The sequence below is a fragment of the Bradysia coprophila genome (assembly GCF_014529535.1).
Source record: "Bradysia coprophila strain Holo2 chromosome IV unlocalized genomic scaffold, BU_Bcop_v1 contig_5, whole genome shotgun sequence".
Classification (NCBI taxonomy): Eukaryota; Metazoa; Arthropoda; class Insecta; order Diptera; family Sciaridae; genus Bradysia; species Bradysia coprophila.
The window spans coordinates 7502615-7513740 of NW_023503374.1; the positions used below are offsets into that span (position 1 = coordinate 7502615).

The 11126-nt window shown below is 37.5% G+C and overlaps 1 protein-coding gene across 1 annotated transcript; it reads right to left on the bottom strand.

Moving 5' to 3' along the window:
• Window positions 1-8922: 8922 nt before the first annotated feature.
• LOC119071993 (glucan endo-1,3-beta-glucosidase-like) lies at window positions 8923-10286 on the bottom strand. Its single transcript, XM_037177115.1, has 3 exons — window positions 9874-10286; window positions 9431-9819; window positions 8923-9375 (listed from the first exon to the last, which is right to left on the bottom strand). Exons 1-3 carry the CDS (start codon window positions 10166-10168, stop codon window positions 9007-9009), a joined length of 1053 nt encoding a protein of 350 aa, XP_037033010.1. The 5' UTR covers window positions 10169-10286; the 3' UTR covers window positions 8923-9006.
• Between the last annotated feature and the right edge of the window lie 840 nt (window positions 10287-11126).

Below are 11126 nucleotides of genomic sequence, written 5' to 3' on the forward strand. Positions count from 1 at the left end.
TTTGAAAAAAAAAAAAAACGCCGAACGGCGGAAGCGAACACGAAACCAGCAGCATATCAACCAAACATGCTGACCACTACGCCAACAAATCACATAACGCGATGCAATTGGTGTCGGTAGTGGTTCGTTAGTCACTTCTACATAGATCAAATAATCAGAGTAGTCGGAATGATGTGATTTGAACGAAATGTTGAGGTGGATAGTATATGTGTGTGAGTAAGTAAATAAAGGATTCTCTGTATGATGTTTTTTTAGGTCTTTTTTCCATAGGAAAAAAAGACCTATTGTGGGCACTTCATCTGTCCGTCCGTCCGTCCGTCCGTCCGTCTGTCCGTCCGTCCGTCCGTCTGTCCGTCCGTCCGTCCGTCTGTCCGTCCGTCCGTCTGTGTCACAAATAAAATGTGATTGATAAAAGTTCAAATTGCAATGCTACTATGAACAAACCAACACCAGGCAAATCAATTATTATTTGTTATCTGGTAACCAATCGCTCATAGCAGACATTGCAATTTGAAAGTTTGGTAGTTGTTGGTAGTTGGACCCCCAAAATATTTAGCAGCAGAGATGTTTACCGTTTGAGAGCTACGCACCGAATGACGAAATTATTCTGCCTGCTTGCCTATTTATAACTCAACAATTTGGTAGTTGACTACCACGTTGGTAAATTGCAATGCTACTATGAGCAAACCAACACCAGGCAAATCAATTATTATTTGTTATCTGGTAACCGATCGTTCATAGCAGACATTGCAATTTGGTAGTTGTTGGTAGTTAGACCCCCAAACTATATAGCAGCAAAGATGTTTCTTACTCGAGAGACGCACACCGACTGACGAAATTATTCGGCCTGCTCGAGTATTCGAGTATTTGGTAGTTGACTACCAAAGTGGTAGTTGACTGACTACCAAAGTGGTAGTTGACTGACTACCAAAGTGGTAGTTGACTGACTACCAAAGTGGTAGTTGACTGACTACCAAAGTGGTAGTTGACTGACTACCAAAGTGGTAGTTGACTGACTACCAAAGTGGTAGTTGACTACCAAAGTGGTAGTTGACTACCAACATGGTAGTTGACTAATACGGATGTTGTAGATATTTTTACTGTTTGATAGCTGCACACCGACTGATGAAATTAATCGGCTTGCTTGCCTATTTATAATTCCAAAATTTGGTAGTTGAATACCAAAGTGGTACTTGAATGAGTACCAAGCTAGTAGTAAACAGAAATTGAAAAAAAAATGAAAAAAGACCTCACCAGGCTTCAGCCGGTCTATTCTTGTTTTGTTGTGAATGCGTTTTAAAACAACATGCTTAATTAAATTTTAAATCCAAATTTTTGTGGTTATTTCGCTAATGTATGAAATATCAGCTTGCAGGAGATAAAACATTGTTCTACCTTGGTGTATATTTCTCGAATCACTTCTTATGTACAATTGTATATACACTCGCTGGCGCTCGTTATATACAATTGTACATACGAAGTTATTCTCGAAATATACACCAAGGCAGAAAATGTACTATTAATTTCACGTAAGCAAAAATTGTCACTATCACAATGAGTATGGTGAATATAAGTTTTCATGCCTTGGGCATAAATTACGGAATTTTTCTCGTAATCTAGGCCCTCAGCATGAAAAGTTGTATACGCATCTGTTGTGGACGGTTTATTTTAGGCACTTTCGCTTGTCGCCCTCACTTCGTTCGGGCTACAATCCGCGAAATTGCCTAAAATATACCGTCCACAACAGATACGTAAATAACTATTGGATCACAAGGGACCAGAGCCTAAAGTAAGGATTTTCGACTGGGGTGCACTTTTCGCTAAAAGGCGCATTTTCTAGACGGAAAAGGCGCATTTTCTAAACGGAAAAGGCGCATACATTTAACGGAAATGGAGTATATGTTTAAAAAAAGAATATTTTTCCATACACTGAGGTTTCGGTTCTGAAATAACAAAGTCACATTTCTTAACTTCAGAGTGCATGCCTTCCATTTACCATAGCACCACGACTTTAATGCCCTGTAAACGTCGGTCGAGCGACTCAAATTCATGAAATTTGCCTCACAGTCATAAAACACTGACAATAACACTAAGAAAAGTGAAGCTAGAGACAGGGACTAACATAAGGAATCTTATGGAGGTTGGAAGTCTAAAAAATGATCATTTATTTAAGATCAGAAAAGAAAAGAACTGCGAGCGAAAATTTTGCAAAAATTACGAAAAACGGATGAAATTTGCTCGAGTTATATGTGAAATACACATAGGGCCCTAGTAGCGGCCTTAGGCCAAGGACCCAAATTTAATTTTTTTTTCAACAACATTCTATTCGGCATTCGATTACCTTCCAAATCAAACAAAAATTACGAAAAACGAATGAAATTTACTCGAGTTCTATGTAAAATACACATAGGGCCCTAGTAGCATTTCACTTCTAAGGCCCTAACTCACGGTCCACTCACCCGATTTCAAAAAACTTTTTTTTCCTGGATTGGTACTGACAATACCTATCATTTGCCGTGTCATTTACATTTCCATCGTTTATCTTGCCATAAATATCACCAAAAGACCTTAAATCACTTAGGTGGCCCTAACTCACGAAGGGCCGACCCGAATATGCCCATCTTCGAACTTAGCCTCACTATTTCGACTATCTTTCAGGGAAAAAAAATTTACTCAAGATATCGACGTGACAGACGGACAGACGGACAGACAAAATTTTTATTGCAGATTCGTCATCTGTGAACATAGGCAAACACTTTGCCCTTACCGTCTGCTTCGAATACCATCAATTACACACGGCATCGTAATCCTATAAGCCCCTTTGTACTTCGTACGGGGCTAAAAACTCACCTCTCATGAGAGAAGAGTTTTTTTATATGAAATCGCCATGTCCTCCGGTTTGTATGAACAGACCATACCTGGTTTGTACATTAAATTGGGAAAAAGTAGACTATACAATGCATGCACCTCTGTCCAAAATGTTTATTTTGGAAGTTACGTAAAAAGTCGTGTAGTAGCAAGGCTGTAAACTTGGGGTCACCACATCACCTCGCCGACGATAATCATCACAGTAGGTGAATTTTTTGTATGAAATCCGACATTTTATCATCAACTTTGGTGTGTCACCCGCGTATCTGTATCTGCTTGACCTCCCCAAGTATTCAGTCTTGGTGTAGTAGTACCCATGCTTCACTTAGACTGTGGTTCCTTATCCTTGTGTTGTCTTTGCAAGTGTAGTGAAGAATGCTCTCAGTCCTTCACTTAGAACAGGTTTTGTATCTGCTGTCGCAGAAAAAGGAAACATTTACGCGTAGCCCGCCATATGTTCCACGTCAAACAGTTAGTTAGTTGAACGAAAGTTCTCTTCAAAATATTGGATCTGATTGACTTCAATTTACTCCAAACAATTTCGCAAATAAAAACAATTGTGCTTGCAATCCAGCCACACCAAACTACAGTGGGTACAATAGATTCATCCTTCTCAGGTTTACTGGTGATTTGACGAAAATTTTGCCATACTCCTGCCAAAAAATTGTCACTGTGTTCTGTGATCCACTTATCGATTAATCCTGCAGCATGCAACCGGTGAAGTATATCGTTCATTGGTTCCCGAAAAGGAAATTTCGTACGGACTACAAAAGCTACTAGACTTTTACCCAAAAATGTATCGCTTAACATAAAATACGCTTTTAAGTCAATCCGTTCCTGCAGATCTAAGAGTATTTTTGCTTCAAATTCGTACGCACGAAGCGCTATTGAATTGTTGAACGACCAAACTTCATGTTGCAATTCACTATGGTTTATTCCTTGAACCTTTTCTTTCCATCCACCATACCTCGACACATCTTCCAAATCATCTACTTCTCTTTGTTTCGCACGTTCATCAACCAAAATTGGAACTGATGACATGTACAGGTCTTGAATCGAGTTAATTTGACGCTGGTAAATTGGTGACGTAATGAAACTTTGAAAAAGCGAGAAAATACCGTTCATCACAATCAACCCTGTGAAAGTCAATGGTACAATGACGAAGACATGTGCACGATGAAGATCTTGATATTTGATGCCTGCGTTATCGTTGATTAAAAGGTTTATGACGTCGGCAACACACTGGAAGATTAAAATTTTCTTTTCGTGCAAGTAGCCAGAGAAGATCAGCAGAAGCGATGACGTTACAATCACAACAAATGCGCAAACGAAAAGAAGTGTCCACGTTCCATTTTGTAAATATTCCACGAAACCTGCGTACGGCTGGGAATGCGGAACAATCATCTTGTAGATTATTTGGTGATGTGGGTACAGGTACACTTCTTTTCCAGACAGGTGCACCTGATGATAATAGATATCAATATCGAAGGATTTTACAGCTGTTTGTTCTATCGGTACTTTCGACATTGAAGCATTGAAAGCAGAAAGAATGATCTCCCAAAATTTGATTTGTATTATTCTTGATGGGCTGCCATCTGTAATTCCAATCCGAAGTGGATCTTTGTGATAGTTCGGCACTTTATCGGGAAAGTAGTCCGTAAGAGACTTACATCTTGTCACATTAACCAAATCAAATGTTCCGAAGGGATTGTAGTTAAAAACGTTGAATGAAGGGTATCCATCGTCGGTATTCAAATAAAACGCGCTAAATATGTTTACAAAACTAGCACCCCAGCTCCAACGGAACAACTCATCCACGATATCCAACGAAGTTATGTTAGTAACACAAAACACGCCAATTTTTACGTTTACTTTGGAGTCAACAAACAGATTGCGGAATTCCTCAACCTGATCCAACAATTCCGACCCATTGACTAACTGAAAGCTTTCGACGACGACAACTAGAAATGTATTTTTGGTTGATATAGCATTTATTGCTGCGTGTTTCCTAAAATCCTGGAAATCGTTGTAAGTGTAAACTGTTTGAGGTGTGAAGTAGTTCAGCTCGGTTCCGAAACTCGATGACATTGGAAACCAACGATTTAGATCGATTGCAGAGTCCATCAAAAAAATGTGATGATCGAAACGAAAAAATTGGGTCAGTCGGTCAATTAGATGTTTACTATCGGAATACTGGTCGCACCAAGCCATAGGGGACAAAAGGCTTATAAACATTGTCTGTAGTATTCTGGAATTCATTTCGTTGGTTGACCGGTAGAACTATCAAAGGCTTTGTGTGTATATCACATATCACTTATCTATTGAAAGTTTACTTTTGTACTGAATGGTTTCGTTGGGCAATTAATCGATTTAAATCCCAAAGAACGGTTCCGGTCACACCATTATATTAATAAATAAATAATTAGGATATTATAATTCAATGACTAAAGGCGCGTAATTATAGTCCAGTCGACCAGAACTGCTGTACATACAATCTTTTAAGTTCGACTATATTTCATTTTGTAGTCAATATCTTGAATCTTGATGTTGATAGACTCATCTTATCTCACTATAACAAGAAATCTTGCTATACCTAGAAACCTAGAACGGACGACCGTAGTTATTTATGCAACAAGAATAGTATGAAACGTTGTATATAACTTTGTGACGGAATAAACTGTGTATATGCCAAAACAACTATACAACACAAGCAATATTGCCTTGGCCACTGTTGCAGTCCTGAGAGGCTATTCTGCAATGCAAATGTTAATGACGAGAAACATTGTTAACATTTGCCACATCTTAACACACAGAGGTGCATAATCTACTATTATGTGGCAATACAAAGATAAATCGGACTTTCTAATGCGTATGCGTAATGTACTCTATACCACACATAGACACATAAAAAATCTTTGTGCATCATAATGTGCAAAAGTTGCAAACTTTAGATGCTTCTGTTGCATAAATCGTTGTATGAATCTCGGTGCAAAAATCCTTTATTAGACTCACGATGTGTATTATACAATAGAGACAAAATCTTGTCGTATCCGTTAAGGCTCATGAAACTTTTAATAATGCTCATCGACCATTTTTATAAAGCTTAACGAGAGCTCAGCGGACATTCTATCAACGATGGGAGAGCATTTATTAAAAATTTAGCCTCTCGTAAATAAATGTTCGTTCCTCTTTAGTAAGCTAAGAAGACTTACTTCTTAGATAATTCTTAGGGCTCCAGGAAGTGTCCGTTAGGCCTAAGCAAGTTGCAGGAAGGCTTAATGGAGCGAATCGGACACTCAGCGGAGATCTGCCAAATCTAAGTGAAGTCTTATTATATCGTAGCAACAATTATTCATTGCCTTACGTTGTAGCTAAGGTTTGACGGACTCTTACTGAAGCCTAGCGGAGAATTATTAGAGCTCGGCGGAGGTTCATTAAAGCTGAGCGGGGAATTATTCGACCTCAGCCGATATTTTTATTCAAAGATTTGGCATAATTAGACTCAGCCAAGTCTTGTTAGCTTACTAAAGAAGTGGGAGAGGTTGCAATTTTAATAAATGTCTACCATCGTTGAAGTGTCGGACGCTTTTTTGAATGAAAATATTTTACTGCCGAAGTGAACACAGTAAACATTCATTCTAGTACTTGTAGTAGCGGAGTGTCACAGTTGTGTCGAAATATTTTCTGTGTTTTTGTCGCAACAAAACAAAAAAAAACCTTTTGTTTTTGCATCGAGTAAAAAGTGTTTAGTGTTCAAATATGCCTTGGCGACCTAAAGAGACTATGCCCGAATACAATGGAAAGCATAAGAGGTAAGTTTCTTTGCATTTTTTCGGTGAATTTTTGTGATAAAATTTTCCATACATTTTCGGGAAACTGTCCTGTCATTTCCCAATGACGGGCCTTGTCCAGCATGCAAATAATTTCATATGGCTGTATTGATAATAACAAAAAATTCGATGTATAAATGTTGTGATAACTTCAGAGAAATGCAGATAATTGAAAATCCAAATGCTTTTGATAGCGCTTTTGAACATATTAATTGTAATAAAAATTAACCGAGTAACCTTTAAACTTTCAGAGTGAAATTTTCTCCTCAATCAATAACTTATTAATCACACAAATTAATAAGTAAACGGGCATATATGTAGAAATACCCGAATAGCATTATACAATGTACATTATTTAATCATGTGGCTAAACAGACGTCAGACCCGTACGATTCTAAATCAAGCGACTACATTTCTTCATTGAAAATGAACTGTGGAATTTGATCGAAGTTAGGAAACTCATCACACAAAAAAGCCGCCAAAATAAAGGTATTTGTTTGTGGATGATCCCTAATAGTGTCCTAATAGGATCACTTTTATGAAAACTTTTACATCCGTAAAAAAGCTGGGCTACCAAATTTTTCTCATTGTAAAGTAGCTTTATTTCTTGTAATAAAAACCCTAATTTTCCCTCAGATGGAATTATCATTTAGGAACCCACGGATATAGACTTTTAGAAGGGTAGCACAGCTTTTATACGAGCGTAAACGTTTTCATAAAAGTGGTCTTTTTCAACACAATGTAAAAGCAAACAACGACGAACTTAGTGCAACATAACGAGTATCAGACAACATATTCTAGATCAAAAAAAATGTTACAAAATTGTATGAACTACAGTAGTTTGTACTCATAAAATAATTGGAAATTCTTTCCCAAAAAAAATATCGTGACACGTACCACACATAAACGTATAAAAGACTAGAAAACTTTTAAAAGATTTTATAAAATAAAATTTCAATGAAGAAGCATTACTGAGCTGTAAATATACTGGTTCAAATGAATTACTTTTGGCTTAATTATGAAGCCAAATGTTCAATATTTGTGATAAAGTTGGCCATTGCTCACTTGCTTGAAGAGGCTCCAAGAAAATAACGTGCAAAGTTAAAACGTGAAAATTATAATAAACTTCTACAATTTACATACATTGTATATGGCTGCCATGTTAAGCCAAAGCAACGTATGACATTATTCGTGCTTTAAAGAGTTTTTGAGCTCTTCGTTTTTATTCCAATGGAAAAGTAGAATTTTTCAATGGAATATAAAAGAAGCTTAAAGCTCTCAAAGCTCATTAATAACATAGCCACCAATGCTGCACACAGCAGATGGAGAGTAAACTTAGAATTTTTAAGTTGTACGTTAACTTACTAGGTACCACCTGTTGGGTGGGTCAGATCCCTTGACTGTCTGAACCTGAACTTCTTAATAGATGTTGTATTGGTAATGATTTATTGGTTGATTAAGAAGAACTACTAGAACGGTCTAAAGCTCTCATTAATAATTTAATTCTGTTTTGAACATTAGACCGTTATTGTCTATAAAATGATGAATGCCTTCAATAAAAATTAAACTCGTGTGAATTGCGGCCCTCGCTTCGCTCTGGCCACAAACTTCACACTCGTTAAAGCTTTTTCTGAGAACTACTTCCAGATGGTTGAACCAATACAACCCATTTTCGAACTTGACCTGAAGATTTCAATACTTCGTCAAATAAAAAAAAGTTTTTGAAAATCGGTTGAACTTTGCTCCATGTTATCGTGTTAACCAAGAGCAGAAAAGGCTTCTTCTGAGAACTACTCCCAGATGGTTGAACCGAAAATACCCATTTTCGAACTTGACCTGAGGATTTCAACACTTCGTCGAATAAAAAAAAGTTTTTGAAAATCGGTTGAACTTTGCTCCAGTTATCGTGTTAACAAGGAGCAGCAAATTGTTACATATAACGTTTTTTAATCACATTTCCATACATTTTTAATCATAGTGAACGTGTTATGTACGGTGTATTTGTTTCTGTAAAACCCATGACTTACAGTCAAGGGAATAATTATGAGTGAAAATCCCAATTGTTCTAATATTCATCTTTGTCCTCTATTTTCCCGATGTCGTACGCAGAGCAGTCGCCAAGATCAAGAAATCGTTTCTGCTGAAAACCATCAACCAGTCACTTTTCTGAGAAATTTATATCAGCAAAGTAAACGATAAACAAGAACGATGAAGAAGGGAAATGTTTTCAATTCACGAAAATAATTTAATTTCTTAGAATAAAATAAAGTTCTTTTTTTAGAAGTGCCCTTAAACAATGTAGAAATGCTTAACAAATCGTAATATCGAAATTAATTGGATTCGGACAATTATGCAATCCAGCTTCATCATCATACGCGTAACTGTAAGCCGTTGGACAGTCCCTATGAATCAAATTCACATATTGTGTTCTAATCACTTGACCAGCTCTGCATTGTTCCGGGCTCATCGGTGGAGTTGGACAGCAAAACTGTTGTCCGGTAAATAGTTGTTCAGACTGGCCTAGTCCATAAGGCCCTGGGAAATTCCATTTCTTGCAGGGGGCTAAGCATTGAACGACGCGACCGTTTTGCATTACCCGCAGATCACCCACTGAATTCTCATTTGTTGGACACGAGTTCAATGACATAGCACAATTGGTCGTTACACATGACCCTTGCTGTGAGAAAATGGTATTTGAGAAACATTTTAATGATGAACTACAATAGACTTACTTGTCTGCTGGGAATAATTTCCATTGGCAAGGAGTAACCGTCAACTAAACTTACATCATACCAAACAGCGCTATTCACATCATTTTTTGGTGGATAGAAGAACTCAACCTTTGTATCGGCAGGAGGTTGGCATCCAGTACTCGGACATGGAGGAACCGACTGACCAACAGTACAACTTTGACCATTACTGTCGCAACCAGTTTTTGGCCAGAAGCGGCCTGCCCATCCCGAATCAGGAATCGTGAACGTTACCTGACCATTTGGACTAATACGTGTCACCCCATTGCCTAAAACAGGTCCATCAGCGCTGGTGAAAGGATTAATCCAAATTTGTTCCACGCAACGACTTTTGAAAGTGATTGTACGTGCTCCTCCACCGCCACCAGAGTCTGGAAACAAATTCGTTTACTCCCAAAATGTTATCAAAAATATCGTGTACATACTTGCGCCAGGATTAACCCCACAAACCGCTCCGGAATCGTATTTTGGAACTGCATCGTTTTTAGATGCTCCGTTCTTTTTCATCCAGCACGTTCCTCCATTATAATCGGTCCAAGTAAAATGTGTGCAGCCTGGAGTTAAAATACATCGAGGTCCACAATCTTCTCCTCTGATTTGTACACTTGTTAGATCATTGCCAGTGAAATCACACCACATTGCCCAATCATTTCCGTTCCAGTCAATGCCACTTGTAAATGTGGTCGTAATCAGCAAAATTGCCAGTATGATAGATGTCATTTTCAAAAGTTTTTGAGCAAAATAGAAATATTCTCCGCAAATACTAGTCGTAAATGTGTCTTTCGGTTAATAGGTATGACTTTACAGCTGGTTTGCTGCTTTATAGTGTATTATTCTTGAATGATTCGCCTCTTAAATACGCTGTCTTTATTTACTTTTAACTTTTTCAAACGACGCATCTCTGACTCATATCTGGGAAAATTTCGTATTTGTATTCAACTTCACATGCGATACTATAATGCAAACAAGCTATCTACTAGCAAAAACAAAATTACCAAAGTGAGCGATGCTTTCGTTTTACATTTAGTATCACAACCATCTAAAAACGAAGTGAACCAAGGCTCTGAAAGATAAGGTTAGGACAACCACGGAGGCAGCTAAACTAAACGCTTCAACGCTTCTTGAAGAAAATATTTTTTTTGTCAAGTTAAAATTGTGATAAACTTTCAAAAATAGAGAAGTTTTAGCTGCCACCGACTTCGTGGTTAACTCTCAACCTGTTCTTCCAGAACCTTGTTGAAGGCAAGTGGCAGATGGTCGAAGAAAAACAAGGGACCATATTTAGCAAGGCTTAGGCCCTGGTATTTCATTTCTTTGAGAAAATTGAAAACCTCAACAAACTTTCGACCAATGATCTACCATATAGGAGAATGATGTTTAGAAACTAAGAAGAGATGTAATAGAGTTTTTCCATATTTTCGTATATTCTGTCATAAAATTATTGCTGTCACTGCGCTTATTTTCATGTAAACCAACTTCATGTGGTGACATTTGTTCTGTAATGACAAATGTGAAGTTGGTTGGAAAGTGATAGACTATAATAATATTACTTTCTGGTATCTTGTAGTTGGTACAGTTCTTTAATACTTTTTTTTGCGAATTTATAATGCAGAAGCTGTTTTATTACTTTCGATAAAAGTATTCGTTATCACATTCGAATTAATCAAAGTGTGATTCT